Source organism: Rhodamnia argentea, chromosome 1 (assembly GCF_020921035.1).
Source record: "Rhodamnia argentea isolate NSW1041297 chromosome 1, ASM2092103v1, whole genome shotgun sequence".
In the NCBI taxonomy this organism is placed as follows: domain Eukaryota; kingdom Viridiplantae; phylum Streptophyta; class Magnoliopsida; order Myrtales; family Myrtaceae; genus Rhodamnia; species Rhodamnia argentea.
This window is the reverse complement of record NC_063150.1, coordinates 10102659-10128815: the sequence shown is the minus strand read 5'-3', so window position 1 is coordinate 10128815 and position 26157 is coordinate 10102659. Positions and strand designations below refer to the sequence as shown.

At 41.0% G+C, this 26157-nt stretch overlaps 1 protein-coding gene and 2 pseudogenes across 1 annotated transcript; 2 read left to right on the top strand and 1 right to left on the bottom strand.

Moving 5' to 3' along the window:
• The first annotated feature begins 1225 nt into the window (after positions 1-1225).
• Positions 1226-3821, top strand: LOC115740322 (annotated as a pseudogene).
• A 5046-nt stretch (positions 3822-8867) lies between these two features.
• Positions 8868-16334, top strand: LOC115740227 (annotated as a pseudogene).
• Positions 16335-19561: 3227 nt separating this feature from the next.
• Positions 19562-21040, bottom strand: LOC115740223. Its single transcript, XM_030673692.2, has one exon. It carries the CDS (start codon positions 20941-20943, stop codon positions 19753-19755), a length of 1191 nt encoding a protein of 396 aa, XP_030529552.1. The 5' UTR covers positions 20944-21040; the 3' UTR covers positions 19562-19752.
• Positions 21041-26157: the final 5117 nt, after the last annotated feature.

The following is a 26157-nucleotide window of genomic DNA, read 5'->3' as shown; positions in this document are numbered from 1 at the left end:
TTCCAATAACCCGCACTGCTCGCTGCACCACAACTGACTCATAATTTCCAGAAATTCGCTAAACTTCATCAATCTGCGCAACCGGCTTGATTACGCAGCACAACTGAATCGAGCAATTTTAGTTCGAGTGAAGAAGCGCACAATCAAAACAAAAATAGAAAGAGAAAAAGGAATTTGCCCATTCGTCGTCCGCCCATTCTAATCGAAGGAGGATGAATAAATTAAGTCATCGCCCCAAGAAACCCACAGAAACCGAATACCCTCGCCACATCAAACCAATGTATGAGCATCTTCAGACACCCTTTCCTTCCAATCAGCAAGAAACAAAAGGGGATGCTAGATCAGGGCATTTTCTTTAAAGGTTTCGTCCGCCTCAGACAAGACCCTTTTGGTCTCAGACGACCCTTACTTGCGCTAGACCAGCGCATAACTCAAAATCCGACAGCCCTATTGGTCTCAGACAAAACGCAAATGGGAGAAAAGAGCACCCAAAGAGAAAAGAGCACGCAGAGAGAGGAAATAGCGAGGGGAAGAAGAACCTGCAGAGGAGCAGTCGCGATGGAGAGAGCGAGCGAGCAAGAGCAGTAGAGAAACGGTAAGCGAAGCGAGTGACGATAGGGTTTGTTTGTTTTTTTTTTTTTTTTTGGTCAATATAGGGTTTGTTTGTTTGTTTGTTTTTTTGGTCGAAGAGGGTTTGTTTATTGAAAAGGGGTAAACTTGGACTTCTAAGTTTTTTAGGGCAAAAAAGAAAAGTGGCCAAATTTCATTAATTCCTGATTTCAACATTATAAATAGCGAAATGTTTCCCCGAGAGTATTGTCAGAGATGACACAATCTCGATTATAGATTGACACACCATCACCTCGTGCTTTACATACAGCACTAATTGATTCGGAGATCGTGTAGTCATAAATAACAGACAAGATTGTTAGGCTAGCGACTTTCTTTCAAAAATGTTGAAAGCTCAATACTTGTCCGTACCGGTATTGAGCTTTCACCCCAAAGTCCTGGAGAATGGTTGCCAAACAACCCCAAATTTTCTCTAAGGAGGCTTTAGGGGACCAAAGAGTTTTCAAAATGCTGAATCAAACGCACCTTGTAAATAAGCCTTTGAAGCCAAGTTCAAGAAGCTACACAAGTCTTATCCAAAACAGTAACTACACGGACCCCCTCAAATCGAAAAAAGAAACCTAGCCATCGTCTCTCTCTTCTTTGCCTCCAAGCCATGGCTTATGACAAGAGTTTCACCAGCGGTTACCTGCCGTTGAGCTCGGAGAAAGTCAGGTGTCGTTGATCTCTTTCGCATTTTTGATCCATAGTGATGTGCATGATAGAGAATTCATGGAGACCTCCGAGGAAGGAGGAGAGAAGAGAGGTTTGAGCGAAGGTGGATATTGACCATGTCTATGCGAGAACAGCTTTTTATGAGTTAGTTTGTCAACCATAGGAAGTTGTAAAAGACCGATAAGTTGCTGTATCTTTTGGAAAACATATGCGGGTGAAGATATTGATAAAGCAGTTTTCCTCTGCTCAAAAAGTAAGATTAATCTATGAATGAGAGCATGGTTGAGGTTAATCTATAATTGAGAGAGAGAGAGAGAGAGAGAGAGAGAGAGAGAGAGAGAGAGAGAGAGAGAGAGAGAGAGAGAGAGAGAGAGAGAGAGAGAGAGAGAGAGAGAGAGAGAGAGAGAGAGAGAGAGAGAGAGAGAGTCTAAAGCAAAAAATAAACACTTATTTAGGTTGAGGTTAATCTATAAATGAGAGCGTCAACACATGCAAACCGATGACCAGAAACAAGAAATCACAAGCCAATCAATTCGATGTCGGCTTTGTGCAGCTTAACAGTTAGCTAGAATTAAGTTCAAAAGGTGTCGAACAATTTATCAATACTTGATACTAAAGAATTCAATTAACTAAGTTCCTAACACTAGATCAATTAGCAGTCGAATTACTCACTTATTAATAATTATGTCCCTTCTTTTGTATAGATGGAATTCTTGGGGTTCTACAACTTTTGGAATGGTGACGACATCTATGTAGCCCTAAACAAAATACCAAGATATTAGTTGCCATTATGTCTTGCTCGTTCTTCGTTTGCAGATTATCAAGGGAGAGCAACCACACAAGCCTTCATGCTACGTGATGGCAACATGGTTGAGGCACGGAGCCTTTCGATGCGGATGCATGGTGCTCGGACTTCGGCCTCTCGTGGTACGAGTTACCAGGCATTGGGAAAATCCATGGTGGGTTCACGAAAGCCCTAGGGCTCCAAAAGGACATTCGTTGGCCGAAAGAGCTCGACCTGGATCTAAAGATGCCCTTGCCGTTGGCTTACCATGCCCTGAGGGAGAAGCTCAGGTCGCTGCTCTGCGAGAACGACAAAGCGAAGTATGTGGTGACGGGCCACAGCTTGGGAGGCACGTTGGCAATCCTCTTCCCGGTGATCTTGGCCAGGACGTGGCCGATGGAGAGATTGGAGGGGATCTACACATTTGGTCAAACCTAGGGTTGGAGATGAGAAGTTGGGGGAGTTCATGGAGAGGGCCTTGAAGGAACATCGGATGGAGTACTTTAGTTACGTTTAAGGGAGCGACATCGTGCCTAGGTTTCCTCACGATGATTCAGCTTTTATGTTCAAGCATTTTGGGAGTTGTTGCTACTTCAATAGCAAATACCAAGGGAAGGTAAAGATCTCTCTCTACTATGTATATATATTCAAGCTTAAATTATTTTTAGCGAGGTTAATTATATTAGTTGGTGCACAAAATATTTCCTGTAGTCGATAAATGGATGCATTGCATGATTTACTGAATTGAGACGTGGATCAATCATACATCATTGTATTAGCATCGCTTAAGAAAAGGAATTTTCCATGCGCAGTGTCTATGCAATAAAATTCCTCCAAAGCAAGAAACATGGCCACGTCCATGAACTTCATCAATTGGAGCATCAAGAAACATTTTGCGGTGTTGTTTTTTTTTTTTTTTGGGTCGAACCAGTTTGCGGTGCTGTTTGCTAATTTGGATTAGTCTACTCATTCAATTCTCTTGTTTCCTAAATTTTTTTGGAAAAAAATGTCCGAAAAGTTGTGAATCTATTATATGGCGGCCAATTCAGTCATAATAAATTTTTTAATTTTGTCAATTAAATCCTATTTTGACGATTTGCCAATATCATCCTTCTAATCGAAAATGACTGACTTCATTGCTAGTCATCCTACGTGGCGATCGATGCTACCTTGAATAATTTTGCATTTTTGTATTATTTTTTGTGTTTTTTCCTTTTCTTTTCTTTTTGTTCTTTTTAGCTCTGGGCCGAAAAAGAAAGAAGAAATAGAAAAGAAAAGAAAAAACAAAAAAAATTAATCCTTAAAATTTAGAAATTTTGAAAAATGCAAAAATTATCTATATGACTTCGCCGTCGCCGTGCCATGTAGCATGGGCAATGTCCATGTCAGCTATTTCTAGCCAAAATTAGTCAGAATGACTAAAATTGCAAATTGAAAGGTTTAAGACTAAATTGACTACCACACAATGATTTATGACCTTTTTTTAATTAGTTTTCCCAGATTTTTCATATGCAGATTGTCTAGAAAGAACCAAACAAGAACTACTTCTCGCCTTTACGGGCAAGGCGAGGCCGATGATGATGAAAGCTGTGGTATGAGCTCATGAGAAGCTTCGTGATTTGCTCGCGAGAAGGGACCAAGCTATTGAGAAGGATGTTTGTTGAGGATTTTTAGAGTGATTGGCCTGCTAATTCCAGGCTTACCTGCTCATTCTCCTCCGGACTATTTTCAAAATCTAAACCAAGTAACGTAACGTTTGATAGGAAGTGTGGAGCGATAAGGGCGAGAGAATTCTGGAGAGGATTGTTAGGAGCTAATGGGAGATAAAAGAAACCAACTGCAAAGATGAGAGAGATTGTAGATAAGGAGAGTTTGAAAATTAAAAATGGTTGTTTAGTCGAGTAAAGAAATCAGATCTTTTTGAACAACTTCGTGGCCACATCTTTGTTATTCGAATTCTAAGTGTCTGTGCCTATAAATATTGAGGAGTTCTCAACGTAAACTGAGAAAGAAACACACGTACCATCACCATCAATCGCCCGCGAGGGAAAGCAAAAACTCTCTGTGGCTTGCTCCGTTCCACACCATCCCTTTCGTTTGCTCCATCTACTGGAATTGTCTCCCCTCCCTCCCCTGAGCCATGCTCTTCTGCATTCCCCCCCCACCCCGACACAACTTCCGGTGCATTTGGTCGCTTACTAGGCCCTTGGTTTCTCTTGCCTTTTCACATAGCGGGCTCCTTTCTTGCACAATCATGTGATAACGTATTCTTTCTTACTTGCTCCAATGGAATTATGGTCGAAAAGATCGTGAGCATGTCGAAATAGATACTTTGTTTCTCATTAGCCTATCAGATCGCATGGTAGGCCATGACGAAGTTTCTGCAATTACGAAGTAAACTTTGAGCGCCAATCTCCCTCCGGCCGAGGAAACCTTTGCTTTTTCTTTTTATTCATTTATCATTTCCAATTATGAAACATGGTTAAGTGACCCTGCTCACTGGATTCCGATTTAGAGTATGCTCCTATCTCTCTACTTTATCTGTGTTTATACCCGACCATTGAGGAGTGTATAAAGGCCATTTGGAGTATCCAGGAGCACTTCACTAGCTAGGGGATGGGATTCATTCACTTGCATTCCTGCTATCTTTCTTCATTCAAGTAAGATGGCTGTTCTTCATCTTAATTTACAGAAAAAAAAAATAAGAGTAATTAATCGTGACACATTCACTAAAAAATAATCCTTTTGATTTTTTATGGGCAAAGCAAGAAACCGCTCACATTTTAGCCAAAGCTGCTATCTTGTTCTAGGACAATGCCTCTTGATACTCCAGATTTCCAAGCATTTGAAAGGGTAATTTTTTTTTTCAAATTTAGAAGATCATTTACTTCTGATGCATCTATGTTATCACCTTAAGCTAAATCGTCATCTCTCCTAATTGTGTCGCACTAGATTGACCCTCACGTACTGAGGAATAACGTTAAGTTTGTACGCCTAAATATGATAATCGCGGCTCATCAAAATCCAAAAATTGTATTTTTTTTTTTATAGTCAGAGCACATTTCGCTCCGCAATGTTTGTTTGCGTGAACCACAATTATCATATCTAGGCCTACCATGTATGGAGAAGAGCGACAAGTGGCACTTGTCATCCAAAGCTTCCTTATCATATGAAACTTTTAACATTTTTTTTTAAGGAACTGGGTTGTTTTCTAATTTTTATGCAATAAAAGACTAAGTATTTCGTCAAATTTTATGTACTTGTAGCCGAAATTTAGGTGTCAAGACCATCTTACTAACTGTCTCAATCCCACACGTTTGCCTATAGGACGATGCAATTTTAATCTCACAAATTTGAGGGAAACACTAGTCCGCCGAGGAAGAATTAACCTCGAGAAAACAACTTGGTGACACATAAAATAATTTCGACCGCCCACAAATTACTTGTGCTGCCTTCCAATCCTCATCACTTGACGAGCATTTATACTGAGACTTAGGCTATTTTGATCATAAAACAGTCCAGTCAAAGCTTTTAGTTTTGCTTTTGGAACCTACTATTGCTGAGCCGGTATTGTTTGCGCATTCCCTAATTGTTAGCAAATTAATGCGGAAAAATATTGGATCTTACGGATTAATCAATGCGGATCGCCGGAGAAATAAACCAGGGGCATTAAAGAACACTGAAGATTTACATGGTTCGATTCGATTGTCGGCACCTACTTCATGGGGAGAGTCGGCGATAGATAATCCGCTAATTGATAGGAGAATTACAGAATAATAATTGCATACGCACTCGAGTGTTTTCCGAGCCTAAATTTCATCTAAATAAAAATGTAAATACGAGTGTTGACATCTAAATTTTGGCGATATATGTTAGTCTTCACTACATAAAAATTAGGAAACGGCCCCAGTTCCGATATAAAAAATCTAAAGTTACATCTTGGCATTATTAACTTATTTGGAGCGATAAGGACGAGAGAATTCTGGAGAGGATTTTTAGGAGCTAATGGGAGATAAAAGAAACCAACTGCAAAGAGAGAGATTGTAGATAAGGAGAGTTTGAAAATATGCTAATGATATTTTTGTTTAAGGGTCGGATCGATTCCCTAATTTTCTTATGTACTTGTAGCTAAAATTTAGGTGTTAATACCGTCTTACTAATTGTCTCAATCCCACACGTTTGCCTATAGGACGATGCAATTTTAATCTCACAAATTTGAGGGAAACACAAGTCTGCTGCGGCATAATTTGCCTCGAGAAAACAACTTGGTGGCACATAAAACAATTTTGACCGCCCACAGATTACTTGTGCTGCCTTCCAATCCTCATCACTTGATGAGCATTCATACTGAGACTTAGGCTATTTTGATCATTAAATAGTCTAGTCGAAGCTTTTATTTTTGCCTTTGGAACCTGCAATTGCTGAGCCGTTTGATCAAACTTTTCCTCTCTCTTTAAGTGTGGCTGTCCCGCACTTTCTCTAATCTCATCTATTCCATCACCAAGAATTCCTAACCCTTTCCTTAACAATCAAATTAAGTACCTTATGAGGTGGTTTTATGACTCCCAACTGTTAAGTACCACACATGTCGGTTGTTACCACGACTCTTCCTTCATTCCGACCCACCATTGTCGTTGCAATCTCTTTTGCACATTCGAAAACTTTCGAGAAATTGCTCTCCGATAGTCTTCCTAGTGACCATTTTGAAACGCGGATTGCACCTATTGACAAATCTTATAAATCCAGTGTGATCAACAACGGAAGATATTCATGCATGATTATCATTCTCGCAATCTTCTTTTGTGATGTCTCTTGAGCGAAGGGATTGGGAATGAGATTGAATTTGCCTATGTTCATACTGGCCTTGAGAACCCGCATCCTTATGCCCCCATTTTCCCTTTTAGAACATTTAACCGGATGATCATGCGAGTGCTTTGTCTCTTGCCTACTGTCTTCCAAGAGTTTCCTTCCACCATAGTTACACGCCGGTTGATCTTTGCATCTACTTTAATCTTGTGAAAATGCTCCCAAATAGGAGTGAGTAGTCCTTCTACCTTTTCTAGCATTTGGTGGTTCAATATCGCTTTGATCAAGAGGTGGAATTGGTAATGGTAACTCACTTGCGAGCAAATCGGTTTGTACAATAGCAGAATCCTAAAGGCTATGTTTGGTCGTCTGGATTTTTGTACAATATTAGATATAATAGAATCTAGAATTCACTACTTTGCTATATTATATCCACTATTTCATGAATCTCTATAATTTGACCAAATTTTTTCCTATCATATTCTGCCTATTATCCGGTGAAACTTGCGCATCAATGTAAATCATATAGATATGCCCTAATGTACTTCCCATGAAAAAGTACCATTTTTATCATTGGTTAACTCCCAAATCCGTAGACAAAAAACAGTCTCGGAAAACAACTTGGTGACACGTAAAACAATTTTGACCGCGCCCACAAATTACTCGTGCCGCCTTCCAATCTTCATCACTTGATGAGCATTTATACTGAGACCTAGGCTATATAGATCATAAAACAGTCCGATCGAAGCTTTTATTTTTGCCTTTGGAACCCGCAATTGCTGAGCCGTTTCATCGAACTTTTCCTCTAAGTGTAGAACCCTTCACCATGAATTCCAAGGCCAGAAAAATGGCTCCAAAGTAGCAATTTGAATTTGGAATAAAATTGATATATTGCCGGATTTTCGTTTTCAAGCATGGAGTATTGTCCACCTTGTCCGTAGCGTGAACTAATTTTATGATGTGGCTTATCCCCACTTGATGATTTTACCAATTCCCAATTTGTTCACCCGTTGCACTTAGATCCTTCCAAGCATGTCACTGCACTCGTGTTATTCAAGTTGTTCTCCTTCTATTGGGTTGTCCCAACACCTTGACGATCTCACATCCCTTGGTTCATCATCAAAATCCGAAGGGCCTTCAAACTCTAGTACTTTGCACTAGTTATTTTGTTCTCCATTTGCGGACAAATGAAGATCTCCAATAACACAAATGAACTTGTGTATGTAGAGGATATTTCATCTTTGCCCTCAAATACACCACTTTTGTTCACACAAGACGTTTTGTCATACTCGAAATGCATAAGAAGTTCTCTCGACAGACTTACGAGGAAGTTACATTTGGACATGACACTAATGGTGAGGTGAGAGTAACCAAACTTGTCAATTTTATTTAAAAGCTCTTCCTTTCCTCGAGTTACTTAATAGATTTCACTTAAATAATATTTTGTAAATATTTAGGTGGACACCAACTTCAAAAGTTGACTTGTGTTGTAGTATAGATAGATAGAATGAGATTTTCTTTTCCTTATTAGCCATATACTTACCTTTGTTGGTGACAGACCTTCATACATTTTCAATTGTTGAACTTTTCATGGTTCAAAGTTCGAATTTTTAGATCATTCTCGTTAAATTTTGTCATCGCGATAGATTCCCATGATTGTTTTCTTATATTGTTTGAAGTTGGATCGGAAAATTCGAATGTCATTCTTGTCTACAAACAAATTAAGAAAGTTAAAAAAGCGACCTTTGATGTACACGAAGATGGCTTTATATAGCTTGAAGAGACAAAGGGAGTCATATCTAGCCAACTTTTAAGGATAAGTGAGAAAATGGTTTGCACGAACATGGAAGACGCGCAGACACCATCGGGGAAAAATTGCTCGCGAAATGTATACGTAGTCTTCTTTCGGGTTGGGGACATGATCAGCCGTGCCTAGGACAGCGTCACGGGTTAAGAATCTCTCTACTCATCCCTTCATCTCCTCCATCAGAACAATGGCTTCAATGGGCAACCATCATTTCCAAGCCCAATCCCAAGACCAGATTCGGCTTTAGAGCCCAACGGGCAGCGAGTGGCCCTCATTTGATCGGGAGCTCCATTAGAGCTGGGGGGTGTGATCACGTGGGACGGCTGTTCCGGGCGAGCGAGCGAGCGAGGGAGGGAGAGAAGAGGAGAGAATCCGAGAGAGCTATCTAGGTTTTTTAGGTTCTTGAGAATTTGTATCAAATCCGAGGTCGGTGAGCGTCTTTTTCTCGTTCTCGTTGATTTTGGTACCTTGTTGTTAAACGTTGGTTTGAGTTGTTAATTTCTCTAGATGGAAAGGAAATGGAGAAATCCATGGGCTTGTTTTGGTATTCGATGATGATGATGATGATGATGATGATGATGATGATGATGATGTTTGTGTGTGAGAAGGAGGTGCTGTGCTCTTTACGTGCGGGAGATTTTTATGTCGAGTGTGAGGAGGAGAGGTATAGAAGAGTGTGTCTTGTGAGGCCGAGACGAGAGTGAGGTTAGTTTTAGGGTTTGTATATCCTGCTGCTGCTGCTGCTCTGTTTCTTCTTCGATACCCCTCATGAAGCGAAAACTTGTGGTAAGCACTTCCCGCTTTTGTTTTTATCGATTGTTCTTATGTCATTGCAAATGTTACATTTCAGTTTTATTTTTATCGCTCCAAGTTTCTTTTGATGGTATTTAATCTCAATGGAATTGCAATCTTAGGTTTTGGGTATCCCGTAGGAGGTTGACACGGACGGATTGAGAGAATATATGAGCAAATTTGTGGAAGTGGAGGATTGTGTTGTGATGAAGGTCTGTCCTTGCTTCCCTTTTGTGATGGAAATTTGGATGTCATATTATGTGGAATCTAGTATGAATTGCACTTCCATCTTTTTATCTTACGGGGTTTTGTGCTTGGGTTCTTTTTTCTGATGAAACTCCTACCTTTGTTATCTTGTTTAAGTTACCACTACAATTTATCTCTTTTTTTACTGTTGGTGACAGTGTGGCTGAGCATGGCCTTTGAGGGGTCAAGAGTAGATTGATGGTAGCTCAAACTTTGTAGGATTTCAGTCCAAGTTGATTGGACTCGAAGCTATCTCTTTCTTTGTTTTTTTCATTGTCCGTTTCTATAGCATAATGCAAAATTTGGTGAGCGTTCCACCGGCGGTGCCCTCGGGTTTTGCACTTATCACAGGATATTTTTCACTCTTTCTCTTCTTGTGGAAACACTAGTTTAAAGAATCTTTGTTTCCATGATTCTCCAAGAGAGGTCAATAGGCAGATCTCGTGGTTTTGGGTACATAACATTTGCAACAGAGGAAGATGCTCAAGTAAGTGTTTTCCGAATAAGCATATGTTTCTGAAAGCAACGACATACATTTGATGAGCTCTGGTCGTGTTGTCAATTGTCTGTAGAATGCACTGTTAGGCGAGCACTTTCTAGGAAACGGAATGCTAGAAGTGAAAGTAGCTACACCAAAGGTTGTCTTTTACTCTCTGTTACTCTTTGTTACATTTAATAGTCTTTTGTCTCCATAGAATGTCTCTTATTCTGTAAGATTTACCTTTAAAGTTTACCATCTTATCATAAGTTCCTTTTCCTCATCTAGGAGGAGATGAGAGCACCTCCGAGGAAAACTACTCAGATATTTGTGGCTAGGATCCCACCATCAGTTCTTGAAGCCACCTTTAGGGGGTACTTAACCTTTCCGGAATATTCATTTCTTTTCTCTTTCTATCCCCAATTTGATGATCAAAATGGACAAGCTAAGATATAACGAAAAAACTTATTTCTTTTGAATGTGCAGCCACTTTGAGAAATATGGTGAGATAACGGATTTATTTATGCCCAAGGTGCTCTCTCTCTCTCTCTCTCTGGAATATTCATTTCTTTTCTCTTTCTATCCCCAATTTGATGATCAAAATGGACAAGCTAAGATATAACGAAAAAACTTATTTCTTTTGAATGTGCAGCCACTTTGAGAAATATGGTGAGATAACGGATTTATTTATGCCCAAGGTGCTCTCTCTCTCTCTCTCTGGAATATTCATTTCCTCCTCTCCCCCCCTCCCCAAAAAAAAAAAACATGTGCTTGTGCTAGTGTGCTATCTACTCCTATGTTCTTGTGTATGACATGACCGTGCGCATGCGCATCCGTTACTTTGCCTTAGCATGCAGCTCAGCTTTTTCTGGAGACACCGCTTATTAGTGACAGTTACTAAACACTGGTCTCTATTCATATTCTGCAGGATCATGCCACAAAAGCACATCGTGGAATTGGCTTTATCACTTATGCAAGCGAGGGTGAGACCATGTTACATAAGCCTTTTACTTGCGCGCGGTTCTTCTTGTATCATGCTTTCTCGATGTGGTGCCGTTAGATTGAATTGTTAGAAGGAGCATTTGGTGCATAGCACGATTGTAAGGGCTGACACTTCGGTGATGTGTTTCTCATGCACTTTATACTATAGAGTTTATGTATTGTGTGAAGTGTGCATTCTATAAGTTGGAGTACATATAATTCCATAATTGGAAAATAACAATCTCTCTTGTGTGTATCTTGTCCATCTTGGATAACAACGTGTATAGGGAGAGACTGAGGATGGTATAGTGTAGCTCCTTTAAGATTTAGAATGTTGAACATCAATGGAGAGCAAAAAGGAAGAGAAAATTATGAAAAACCGAGGCTGTTCTTTGGAAACTTCATATGAGATTTTGTTTGTTCCGCCTTTAAAAAGCTTGTTTGTATGTATTTTGTCTGCTGAACTGGTTTCGATGAATCAATTTTGCATAAAGTAATGTGCGTTTGTGTTAGCTGTAGAGTAATAAAGTGAATTTATTTTAGGAGAAAAAGCAAGGGCATGCACAGTTGTTTAAGTTTCATCATCATTGTCATCTACGTGAATCTGCAAAAGAACAAGACAAATCAATGTTAATGATTATCTAACTATGTGGATTTAGTGGTGCTATCCAATTTTTTGAAAGTTTTAGAATTGATTAAGGTAGGAGTTGTAGCTGTACTGGTAGATATTACCTTTCAGAATGTTCTCTATGGCTTTTCTTGTGTTTCTCATAATATTTTCAGGAAAAAAGTAATAGCTCATTCTTCAACAATAGGCTGTGTAGTACCCCAAACCTATATCATAACTTAGATGTCCTTGGTACTTCTTTTTTGAAATTATTTATTGATCACTTGAAAAATTGTCACGTGATTCTCTTCAATGAGAAACTATTGCTTTGTGCAATAGGTACCCTATGTCGAATGTCTAGAAATATTGTGTACTTTTAATCTCTCGCTATGTTTCATGTGGGATTGAGGCTGTCATACTTAAACCATTCCGGTTCCTAGCTTGACAGCCAAAGTAGGAACAAAAAGTGCAAAAAAGTCTAATCCGAAAGCTTAAGTTGTTGGGTGAAGTGATGCTATTTACTAATAATGCCACGATAAACCCCGGAGACAAGTGATGTGGTATAACATTTGAACATCCTCACTCACTTGTGAAGTGAAGTAAAGCCAGGGGAAGAGCACTTGCGGAGCCAAAGAATGTGGAACCCCAAGGAAAAGAAACTTAAATGGCGAATGATGGATTGAAACTTGCTTTTGATAGTATGTTAGAAAGTCAAACTTAGGTGGAGGAAAGATCAAGTGCATGTGAGGCCAAGAGAAACCCCTTGAACAAGTGATGTGGGATGATAACACTTTACAAAAAGAAAGTACAAATTTCAGTCAATCAAATGTAGAGATACAAAAGATAATCTAACCTTTGAGACATGTGATATCCATGCTAGTGCTCTTGCTAACCCATCCTTAATCTCTGTTGTTACCTTCAATGTTAAGTGTTACCTTACATTGGTCCTCTTTTGTTGTGTATATTTGACATTTGAGACGCAAAGAATCAAGTTGATGCATTCATATGGTGCCTATATTTTTCAATTTTGCTTCCCATCTACCACTTTATCTTCATCTCTCCTCTTCGCAAATTATGTTCTTGAATCTTCTTGGGGATGTCTTTTTTACTTTGATGCCAGATGGATAGGGCAATGTGTATCATCCGGCTGACCCATTTGCTTATATTGATCGTGTTTACCTTCGGTGTTTTGTATTTGGGTGCTTTCATCCCGATTATGGTAATATGGAGGTCATAAAAGTCGACCCGCCTTTGATTGTACAGACTCTATAGACAACTTGATGGATGATACACATGAGCTTGGAGGTTCTGCAGTAGTTGTTGACCGAGCAACACCAAGGGCAAGTTCTTGTCATGATTTTGTCATTTGACATTTCCTTCCGGAAGAATTTTCTCTTTTATTTTGAAGAATTGCTTCCAAATATGTCATCTAGAGTCACATCAGGTACGGATGTATGTGCACAAGATTTTTGACTCCATTTACTAAATGTACTATCGGGAGGATGATTTCGGACCAATTGGCAGAAATGCACGGGGTGGATATGGTGCATATAATACTTACATTTCTGCTGCAACTAGATATGCAGTTGTTGGTGCTCCTACCTTGTATGACCATCCGGGCTCACTTTATGGAAGTAAGCTATGTTAAATTATTGCCTTGTATCTACTTGCTTATGGGGGCAATCATAACTCTGTTTGGTTATGTGTTCGGATTAGGAGGGGAACCCGTGCGAGGTCCGGGCGAAAAGATTTTTGTTGGCAGGCTCCCGCAAGAGGCTACCGCCGATGATCTCCGCCAACATTTTGGGAGGTTTGGCCGTATTTTGGACGTTTATGTTCCTAAAGTGAGCAGCTAATTAAGAAGTACAGTAAAAAATGTGAACTCAAATTGTCATCTAGCAATAACGGTATGTGCTTCATTCGGGACCCAAAGAGATCTGGCCATAGAGGCTTTGGTTTTGTAACGTTTGCAGAGGACGGTGTAGCCGAGCGCGTGTCTCGAAGGTCTCATGAGATCTCGTGGACAACAGTACGGCAAATGGATTTATTAGTGTCATAAACACATTCGTGTATCTCTTCTAATGAAATTTGTATTAGTAATTATGGGATTTACTCTTAGGCTTTGCTTGGAGAGAGGGGAGAGAAAATAAGTGGTGAGGATTCGAAAATTGTGAAAATTTTGTGAGAGTAAATTGGAGGGTAAGTGCAAAATCTTCTTCAACCACCTATGATTTTCTTCTCCCGTCTTCCAAACAAACATCAAGATTGTGTTGAGAGATGGATCAGCCTTTCTGTCATGACAAATTGTTCTAGTCGGATTGACTTAACAAAAAGAACAGTTCTTGTCTACGATTGCACATGATTGCATCTGTCCTTGATCTCCATAATTTGATACTAAAATTCTAGAATAGGGGGATGCCCGATTTCTGTTGCCAGCTACATAGGTCAGGTGGTGATTATTGGATGGTAAAAGAAACTCACCTAAGTCTGATTTAAATTTTAAGAGTGGTGTGGACTATTGGTGTAGGGACACTCGTTATTAGCCCTTTTGGATTCTTACATTTTCCCTGGCCTCAAGCTTCCGGATGTCTCTTGCAAAAAACTTATACGTGTGAAACTTTGCAATCCATGTTTGTGTGACAAGAATGTGTCAAGGAACAATAATTCTTTTGTTAAAGCTGTGAAATCTTTGGAGAGACACATTAATCATCAATTGGCCTCGAAGAGTTTTCTATGGCGACACTATATTCCTCTTTTTTTGCAGAATGCTCGAATTCCAATCCTACTGTTACTTGTTTTTTTTTTTTGGTAAGACAAGTATGTATAGATCTTTCAAAAAGCTAGATACAAAAGATACCGGGCACAAAAACCATGAACTCAATATGGCACGAGGGGTGTCATGGAGAGTTCAACGGTGACCGGTCGCAAAATACATCCAAAATACGGGCAAGAGCTAAAAGGCTAACAAGCTAACAGCGGAAAAGAAAGGCCAAACAAGTGGCCAACCAAGAAAACCAACCAACAAAACAAAGGAACTAAGCTGAAAGATAAAGGAGACTGCAGAAAGTGGCAGCTTCCGAAAGAAATAGCGAGAACAGATGAACACCGGGAGACAGAGAGTCGCCAAGGAGACTATGTGGAGACATCCGCAACAGCAGATCACGCGGGTAAAGTGTTGAGAAGACAGCAAGATAGGGGCAGCATCAATGAGGGTGGCATCCGTCGGAGGGATCAACATTACGCCAGCAGCATCCGTGGAGGCAAAGTTCCCCGAGTGGCAGCAGTAGATGGGCGGTACAGGTGGAAATATGTAGACCTTCAGAATCCACCCGGGTAGAGGGTTGGGGAAGCAGCGGTGGAGTCGGCATATGGTGAAGAACTCACAGGGAAACCAGCAACAGAGCAGCAACAATTTCCAAAAAAAAGGACTGGCTTCGAGGGAAATATACAAAGAAACAGAAAAAAACAGTGGTAGGTTCGGTAGATCAATGCTCGCATCGGCCGACCGAAACCAAGCTTGAGGGGAGCCACATAACATCGGGAGGTTGCTGAATCGATGATGAACTCCAAGACAACAGGTACCACGGGGAGAGAAGGCAACACCGGTTTTGGTAGGGCAACTTGAAATGTCCAAACAACAAGAAGGCCTGGAAGTTTGTGAGGTATACAAAACAACCAGTGAGGGATATACAAGATGCAAAACAAAGGCCAGCCTACAATCCCGCTGTTACTTGTTAGTCCCTTTTCTTTCATAGTTCATTGATAAGTTAATAACGGAGTTCGTCTTTTCCCACACTTGCTGTTTAGGTTGCAATTGATTCGGCAACACCTCTTGATGATGCTGGCTCCAGTGGAACCTTTATGATGGGTGGTGCAGAGCCCTTTGGGGTCTATGGAGGTCCCATGCGTCCTTACGGCGGGATGTATGGAAGCTTTGATTTCAATGATGTAAGTACCAACTCTGTTGTGTAACTCAATCGAGGCTTTTGCTGTTTATTGTGCCACCTTTGCTTTTTCTTTTTCTTTTTTGATTTTTTTTTTGCCGTGTTTCCGAAAGGGAAGAAAGTAGTGATTTTGATATGTTCGCTGATTCCTATTTATCTTTTGCAAATGACTATTTTTAAGCGATTAATCATGTGATGAATATTTTTTAGAAGAGAGGTATTCGTGTGATTTAAGTCGCTTTGCGGTCTTTGATGCAGTGGGGCAGCTATGGACTTGGTGGAGGGAGACCTTCAAGAGCGGATATGAGGTACAAACCGTATTAGGGCTTCACGGGGTTTTGGCATTGTGTGGTTGGGGATCAAATGAGGATGACATGCCATGTGTGCGGAATATCTTGGTTAACTTGTTGAGACCTTTTGAACATATAAGATAGCCATCGGGAAGAAATAGTGTGTAATTAACATCATGGTATTATTGCACCGCTACGGTTTGTGTGACTTGTTTTTGAAGTATGACAATGTTCATTACCCGATTGATCTAGTTGACAGTCTACACAATCAGTAGTGAAAAAAGGACATGGCCCTAAGTTTGGATGTTTGCATTATTGCCGGTATGAAATTTGGTAAAGATCTTGTTCTCAAGCGCCCTGAGGGCATTACTAAAAGTAGAAGGTGCATATTATGGTTTACCTTACAATCTGACAATTGGGAGGTAGACATTTGGAGAGTTCTATCGGAACGAAACAGGAAAGCATCGTACATTGCTAACGATTGAATAAGTTTAGAACGCCTCTTCGGTTTGAATTTGGTTGTTCAGCGGTGCATAGGGAAGGCATTGCATTCTCTTATACATGAGATGATTTGGTGTGTTGTCTTGTGTCATGTTTTGGATCCGAAGTACCACTAACCTTGTGACTAGCTAAATTTAGTGTTTTCAACAGAGTAGACAAGATGTTAGGTGTTGTTTGTCATCCGAAAGGGACTTTACCCATGGCTCCATTGTCATCTACGAACTGCATAGAGTAATCAATAACTCCTTATTTGGCTTCGAGAAATCCTGGCTTAGCCGGTCCTGGTACGTCCGATCGGACATTGCGAATTTGGAGAGACATAGGGATAACTAACTAAGAAATTAAGGATGAGCTTGAACAAGCTCTTGTTCTTATGCCTACATGGTGAAGTTGATCGTTGGCTATTCTCGAGAGGTCGGAGTGAATGGGCATGACTTCAATGAGGCAAATTAGCATATTGGTTATTGCTTCTTTCTTCTATACATTTGCTGATTTTAGGAACTCTCTTGCTAAAACAGCACCTTGCATATCTAGTCACAGCTGAAAATATTTGGAATGAAATGCCTCCAATCAAAAACTATTTTCTTCTTGCGTTTATGAACGAATATTTACTAATTCAAAGGTTTCAAATGTTAGATATTAAATTTCGAAGGCCATCAAAAATAAAAATAGCATGAAATTAAAGAACGTAAAAGCTATTTTTAATTGACGTTTTAACTTCACAAATTGTAAACACCCGAGGTGGTTAGACCATAATGTGAGGAGCCACAAAATGTTAGAAGTTCGAATCAATTTGCAGTGATTATTATTATCTTGTTCAAACAAATGAATAGAGATGCCTAATCGACTAGAATCGATAACAACATTCGAAAGAATTCAAATCCCAGCAAATTCAATTCTCATAATCAGTTTGGAACCCGAAACAAACTCATCAGCAATTTTTTTTTTTTTTTTGGTTGAATATCAGCAATTGGAATATAAGGAAAATGGAAATTGCATAAACAAGAAGTTATATATGTATGAACAAACAAGAACAATTTTACATTTTATCATTATGTTTAGATATAAATTGTTATGGCTGATAATTTTTTTATTAATTAATTATTTAAGTAATACAAGCGACTATTTAAAAAAAAAATCATTCCATTTTAGCGCAATAAACGGAACTGAAATCTGTACATCTTATTTAAGCACGTGTCATTGCAAGATTGAGAAATGGATCTTAAAAGCAAAACGCCGGACCCAACCTGGGTGGGTCCCTCTTGTCTTCTTTCTCTCTCTCTCTCTCTCTCTTTTTGGTCAAATCCTGTCTTCTTTCTCAGTCCCCACAAACAGTGGCAACTGGCAACATCGTCCCTCGATGTACTGTCCCTGGGCAAAGTTCGGAGCTCCTCTGTCAGATTTTCTCGGGAAAAAACCTCCGCATGCTTTCCCGATTTCCTAGGAAAAAGAGCATCTTCCTTTCTTTCTTTCTTAACCCTGTGTCTCCCACATTCTAACCGGCCTCTCAAAAGAAGAGACTTTTCTTTCCTTCCATTTTTCCCTCCAAGTCAACAGTAGCTTCCCCATTCCGGTTTTGGCGGAAAAAATGTTACCTGTCAATGTTATTTTTCTCCCCATCTTTAGTTTCACAGAAAACATGTAATGTGCAAAAAGAATCGAAGCTAAAAAGAGAATGTCCTCATCATATGAACGCTTGGAAGGTAAAAGGAAAAGGAAGTGCCCACTGCAATCCTGCTCTCAGAATTTATTCTTAAAACAATAAGTGTGAGGGGTTGAATGATATTTGACCTTTACTGTTGCCTGCGTGATCGGTGTTATGCGGCCTTGTTGTGTCCCCGTCCTTCGATGAGCACAGCCACCATGGTTAGGAGCACGACCACCTCGATGATGGTCACCGTTCTAGATTCGGGGGAGATTCCTCTAGGATTTGCCGCAGCTTGGCATGGTGATTGTGGCCGTCATCACTATCGTCCATAGGAGATCCTTGGCATAGTGGATAGCACATCCCGACATCTATGTTATATTTGGTTATTTATCAAATACATGATGGGATTTTTTACAATCCAGTTGATTTCTAATCTCCTATCATGTCCCAACCCGTATTTAGACAATCAAAGATAGCCTAAGTATTAACGGGTGCTCTTTGTATACTTATCATTCATATATGAATATATTTTTGTTTTCGATACACTGATTACATTTAATGCGAGATAGACAATGGATTGAAAACTATACATTTTTCTTCATTGATGTGTTCAAAAAATGTTCTCGAAACGCTCGTTAATAAAATCAAAAAGAAAAAGCTAGTAGAGACCGATTTAGAAATTGTCGGACTAAAATTCTCACACTTTGATTATTTTTAAATTAATATATTTAGAATATTTTAATATAACTAAAAATTGGTAAGTAAGAATTATCTCTAGTTCGTACTTCAGTAAACTTAGAATACATTTTATTTTTTTAAATCTTGATGCAAAATATTCGCAAGACCAATATGTAAGAATAGAGGGCAAGATTTATTTATAATCCTCGCTTCGGCCGCTCTCATGATTTTGGGCCTTGCTACATGATACAACTCGTTTTAATGAGCTTTCACAGTTTTTAAGATGGTTCTTTTATAAACATCTACGATCAATGTCTTGGAGACAGGTTCTGTGACTACACAACACCCATGATAGAGACGGATACCGATAAGGGTTAATATCAATAATAGTTTTGGCAGTCGTCCACAATGGATCACATGCTTAATACCTCACACCTTAGTCACTTGCACACCCATATTGACCTCGCCAATTTTTGGTGCGAACGATTCAAAACTGTTAAGTCTTTCATGAAACCTAGTACTAAGAAAAAGAGAGAAGAATTTAAAGTCAAGTAACCCATCTCATACATTCCGATGTGATTGGCTCGTGATTGTTAATTACCAACTATCAATCTAGTAATTCCCAATACTTTATCAATTATCTAAACAAAACTTGGTACACTACTCACACTGAAAACAGCTATCTCTATCTACATTATATCTTATAATTCAAGACGGAAAAACAGATTCAGTGTCTTTAATCATGGAAAACAGTGTATGAACAATCGTGTAATCAGCACTCACTTTGACAAAGCCACGTGTCTCCACACCATGACGCAATCGAGCCATCCAAATGTCAAAAAAGGTCAAAAGAACCAAAAAAAAAGAAAAAATGAAAAGAGGAATCTCTCTCCCATCCACCGCCAGCTACTGGGAAACCGACTCAGCCAGTCGCCCGAGCCGCTCAACGAGCTTCGGCGCCAGCTTCCTGGCCGGTCTCTTCTCTTTCCCCGGTCGAAAGTCGAACCCGAAAAAAGCGTCCGCCACATCTTCGGAGCTCCAACCCGCCCTCCGGAGGCGGTCCGAGAACCGATCGGCTTTCAAGAGCAGAGAATCGAGGACCGCCTGACGATCCACCATCAATACCATCTCTTCCCCGAAAAATTCATCAGACGCGGAGACCTCCAGTAACTCCGATACGTCCGATTCGCTCCATCCTCCGCCTCTCAAGACCGACCCGATTCGCTCCATGTACTCGTCGACCCAATTGGGGAACTGGGTATCTGTTGGCAAGTCGAAGAACCTCTCCGGCGACGAGGAAGACGACAATGACGACGACGAGATTCTCCGACGGCGGTCGAAGGCGGCGTCGCTCCAGAACTCGACCCACCTCGTCGACCTCCCTGCTCCGCCACCGCGGCCGTCCAAGCTTCTCCTCGCCCCGAGAGACCTCTGCCTCTGGAGCGCTTCTTCTTCTTCGGGTTCGTAATCAGAGCTCCGGAAGAGCGACTCGCGGTGGAAGAAATCGGAGAGGTCCGACCCGCAGCAAAAGACCCGATGCTCGTCGACGAAGAAGATGGGGTTCCCCGCGAGCGACGGAGCGGAAGGGATGTAGCAATGGTTGAAGATCGGGATCAAGATGGGGGCTTTCTTGAGGGCGTTCCTCGCGACACGGAGGGACTTTTCCGGGTCGGGCGGCTTCGGGCCCCAGGATTTGGGCCAGAACGCGTTGCGGGCTACTTGGAGGGAGACGGAGGCGACGGGAAGGTCGAGGGAGGCGCGCAGGTGGAGACGAGCCGGGCCGGCAGCGGCGCGCCAATCCGGGAACCCCGGGCCGACGGGAAGGCCGGCGGAGAGGACAGCGCGGAGGTCGGGAGGGAAGGAGAAGCCGAACTCGGCTTCGGCTCGCGCGAAGTCGGCCTCGGATAGGCCGGGTTGGACCCGGACGCCGGAGTTGCGGAGGTGGACCATGGCGTGTTCGGAGAGAGATGAGAAGGAGAGGAGGCCGTTCCGGGAGGCGGCGGCGGAAGGGGCGGCGGCCGCTCGGGCTGAGAGACGGCGGAGGCCGGCCACGTGGGCCGGGGTTATGCCGGCGATCCGCCGGTCCACATCGACCATTGTCGGGTAATTCGGAGAAGATCTCACTTTCCCTTGTTGAGGATTTTGGGTGCAACTTCGAAGCGGAGTGGAGCAACGTCGAGAGTTGGGAAGGTAGGGAGCAAGAGAGAGGATGCGATATAGAAATGGATATTTATAGCGGTGTTCATGATTTGCTTAAGAGGTGTTTCTCAATCCAACCCGTCTGATTTGAGAAAATTCCAACACAAATCCTAATTAATAAATTTCGAATAATCTTTGATAGAAAGAACTCATTTGGTCAGGTTCGACTATAAACTTTACTACAATAAAAAAGGAAGTAAATTCATTTATTACTCTTTTCGGTTTGCCATCTCAACGGACTAATAATATAAAAAAATCTCTCACCAAAACCTAATCGATAACCGGATAAACCGAACTTATCGATTTGGTTTGGCTTGGCATGATTTTGGAGTTTCGGTTTTTCACGAACACCCGAGAGAGAGAGAGAGAGAGAGAGAGAGAGAGAGAGAGAGAGAGAGAGAGAGATTGGGTTATATTTCCATTTTAGTTTTCTCAAAGAGTTTAATTAGCTTATGGAAAGACAAAAATCAAGACCATTTATGTTGTGAGATTGCAACAAACATATCACCTTAAGCGGAGTTAATTTCATTTAACTTTAGATAACTGACAAGATCAACTCTGGAGTTGTGTTTGTGATGATCATGATATGTTCTCTTATAGTTCCCTCCTAATTTATTGAGAACCTTACATCAAAATAGAAAATTCAATGCCATCGTGTTGGCTTTTAATTCTAGACATCAGCTCTCGAGATTTTTCTAGCGATTTAACCAGCAATGCAACATAAGATACACTATATATGGCTTATACTGGAAGATTAAGCTTTCTCAACATAATCGAATTAAATTAATCTTCGACATGCTCTTCCTCATGCGAATTTGTACATGTTTGAGAAGTTATCACAATTCGAGAAGGCCTTCCACCTTGGAGGTGTTACCTCATGTAACTACCATGTTCGGGTGCACGTCCCGTGAGGGCAAAATTACCAAAACAGTTTTAAAACTATTGCTATTGTACCAATAACTTTTTTTAACCGATTGGGCCATAAACCTTTTCAAATTTTGGCGGTTGAGTTGATCGGCCCAAATTTTGGTAAAAAATTAATGACATAGATGTCGTTCATCCCTTGACCGTCCTACGTGACACTGTTGGCACCGACGTGAGTTTTGTTTAATTTTTTTTAAGAGAATTTTGTCTTTTTTATTGTTAAGGGCCATCGGAGATCGCCGGCCACCAGCCAAAGCCCAATTCTTGCCCAATGGCTGGCGAGGGTCATCGGGCTCGGCCGACCCTTAACAATAAAAAAAAAAAAAAAAAGAAAAGGCAAAAAATTCATAAAAAATGAAATAATTTCATATCAACGTCAATGCCATGTAAGACAATCGATGGACGGCTGATGTTCATATCTCAATTTCATGTCAAAATTGATCAAATGGACTTAATTGGCAACAATTGAAAATGTTTAGGATCTAATTGAAAAATAAATTAGGATTGAATTAACACAATTACAGTAGGTTTAAGACTTTTTTGATAATTCCCTCCCAGTATGAGTTAGGTGAAAGAGTCCCATATTACAAAAGTGATGTGGTATTAAGCGACTAACAAGTCGGCTGCTAAGTAAGTTTGGACTATCGATTTGTTTTTTCCCAATGTGTCAATGAATTTGATGTGCGAATCTAGGATCCAAACTTGTGGCATTGTCCAACTTTTTTATTGGCGGCGGCTTAAGTGAGTTTGGACCATCGATTTGTGTTTAGTTGGGACAGAGCCTTTGTTCAACGGCTCTTTTCATTTGGATTTGACGGGAAAGGAACACGATGTAGTGAACCGACTCTCTCTTGGCGTTGCTCTTCGAAATTATTCCTAATCGGTCTCAATTGGTCCAAAGTTAACACTGTTTAACTTTTGATTTTCTTACCCTTTTGATCTTAGTGAAAAAGTTCCCTTTTGCAATCATCAAACGTTGAATGGGAGGAATGAAAAGGCTAAGGGCAGACAAGGATGATTGCCCCTTGTTTGTAGGCTAACGTTAACCTCTCTCTCTCTCTCTCTAAATTGTTGTGTATATTTTAAGGAAATTGGAGGGGTCAACTTCACTAATGAAAGTTATCAACAAATCATTGGTCATCACCGAAGGATTAGGACATTGCCCATGCATTTCGGGATTTAGCACTCTCGAGAACCAAAGACATTACAAAGCAACACGCTTTAAATGATGAAGTTTTTTTTCTTTGGTCGAATAAATGATGAAGTTTTGTGTCTACATGCTTTGGAGCGAAGAAGAGATCATTGGACTGCTCAATTACCGGAGTCTTGCTATCTAATCGGAGCTCGAGCAAACACCATGCATTTCTTAGGATACTTTGAGGAACTTTTTGGGTAGTGTAAGAAGAGTTATCACAATGGCGAGTTCCTAGTATACTCTTTCAAACTCTCCTTTTAGGGTTTTGTACTGGAGAAATTTCGACCAGCTTCATGATAGGTGCTTATAACCCACCAATCAAAATGGGTTAGCGAAAGCTTTCTCCGCCGGAAGTCTTAAGAGATTTCTCGGTATACTTATGCAGCAAACGCTAGACAGCTGCCTCATCAACGTCCGCATCAACGCCCTTTGTGACCGTGTCCGCTTTTTGGAAGCATCAAATTGGTTTTTGCCGAAACGGAAAAGCTCGTTTCCTTTCGAGAGCTGCCCCACCGTCGTTGTTGTTGTTGAATGGATCCCGTTCCTGAAAGCGATAGCCACTTATCAAAAAGCAGAAAAAGCCAGAATTCATGCGTCGTACCAAGACCCCTTGAAAGGTTAGAGAAAAGCAAAGAAAGGTTTCGGATTGGATTTGATGTTAAAGAGATGCCTCGGTGCCGCTTCGAAAGCCGGCCATGGCCAGTTCTAAAACAGGATTTTGTGTACTGATTCTTCTCTATGCACCCGATTTGATGACCGGTTCCCGCGAATGGATGACAAGGTGGCCCGATAATATTCCGTTTGTTTATCAAAAAAATTTGACATTTGTGAAAAATTTGCATTTTAAGAAGTTGTTTTTCGGGAAAAATGACAGTATTCTCTGTTATTTGACTGAAAATTTTGAAAACGAATTGAAAATTAGCTTCTGTCGCTTCACTTTTCTTTTAATGAAACATGTCCTACCCGTGTGATAAGAGGATCCGACCTAAAGTGAATCGTTGCACGACAAAAATGACACATCAATTTGCAATAACACGAGAAAAATAGAAGTACTAAGTCAATTGTCAAACAGATAAAAACAGAATTGTCAAAAGGAATTAGCCAACTCGTGCTGCAAATGCGACAAACTACAGAACGTCTGCCCTCCATAATCGCAAATGTTATATCCAATCCGACTGCCTAATGAACGATTAAAGGAAGGTGCTATGAAGTGACAGGGAAAGGCTGTACTGAGTTAGACAGCTAAACAACAACGAAAGAAAGATTAGTGGAAGCAAATACTTCAAATGAATAAATGGAGAAGGCAAATTGGACATCCTGGGCATTTGTATTTACAAATTGGTTGCGATGTGAACCAGAGTTTCGGATATGTACAAGTTAATGATTCAGAAAGGAGACTATATAATGAATAGGTCCTTCGTTTTGCACTGAGGTCTTGGGCCTAGCCCCTTCGGATATGCGCATGCTAATAATTCGGAAATAAGACCATACAATCTATAGAACCTTCATTTGCACCGAGGTCTTGGGCCTGACCTCAAGGAACTTGAGGCCTGCCGTTGGGGTCCCGAGCCCGGGTGCCAAGGATCTCCCAACTTGAGCTCGGGGTGCTAGGTCCCGACCTTGGGGACCCGGGCATCGACCTCTATGGTCCTCAGGGCCAAGGGATGGGGTCTGAGGGTGCAAGAGTTGGGTTTCTGCAGCTCAATCATTGGGAACCTGGGCAAGACTGCCGGGAAGTTGGGTTCGGCCTCAGTGGACATGGGCTCCGGCGCCGGTAATTCGGGCATGGAAGCTGGGTGCGGGGGCACAGCCGACATGGATATGGGCAAGGGGACCGGGGTTCCCGACATAGCCTCAAGCGAACCAGACCCAGGCCCAGCCCCTATGGACTCGGGCTGGACTGCCAAGGACATGGATTGGTTTTATAGAATTCATATATTAAAACAATTTGAAGCATGATTAATACTGACCAAGCTCAGATTGGTGTTATACAAAGACGGAGGAATTTGTCTGGGCTGAACAACAACTTGAAGGGAGGCATTTGCGCGCTCTTCCTACACGAACCGACCTGCAGACTTTCAAAGACATTATCAAACTCAAAACAGCCAGACTCAAGTTGAATGCTCTCTCGTGTCTTCTGGTAAAGAGAAACTTGAGGGTGTCCGCCATGGCTAGGGTTTCAGCTTTCATTTGCAGAGGAGAGGCGAGTTAGAGTTTGCCAACCTCTCAACCAGAGGAGTTACGACATGCAGCATGCTATGGCTCCTTCAGTTGTGTTGGCCTCTGGCCGAGATCAATAACGATAAGAGTAACAACAATTGATTCATGAATCAAAGTCACGATTAAGTACACAACGAGTCTTCATCGCGTCGATAATCAGTGAAGAAATGGAAATGTTGCAGGACGAAGCAATCTCACCAAATATCTCATCCTATATCTTGTTAAGAAAAAACCCATTTTCTCTATTCTTTTATGATGAATCAATCACGAGGGACTAGTTGGCCTGAAAGAAATTATCATAGCAGGTTCCAACATACGCGCGCACCATCACATGATGAACTGCACTAGAACTTCATTACATGAGGATATCCACCAATGCCTCGATCTCTCACGCTAAATGAAACCCCATGTGTCCAAAGTTGTTCCAAATTGGTGGACCCAGTTCTCCAGAACTGGCTTGGCCCCAGCAAGAGTGAAGAAGCGAAGGCCAATCAGATGAACGTCTCTTACTGATTCCCGAAAGAATATCCTATGGTCTATAAATTACATGGACAAAATCCATATGCACCGTTGATCATGAATGTGTACGTGAAAAATGACCCGATCATATTCGTCGTGAAGCAAGGAAAACAAGTAGCTTATCGGAAAAATAAAAATATGATCATGAAGATCTCTTATTTTTCGGGTCTTTTTCATAGTTTAGCCAAACACCAGAAAACATTGTCATTGTCTTGGAAAATAACTTTCCGGAAAATATTTTCAAAAATCTCGTA

What these genes read in the sequence shown, in the direction of transcription:
- LOC115740223 (XM_030673692.2), bottom strand. Translation starts at nt 20,943, where the DNA reads ATGGTCGATGTGGACCGGCGGATCGCCGGCATAACCCCGGCCCACGTG.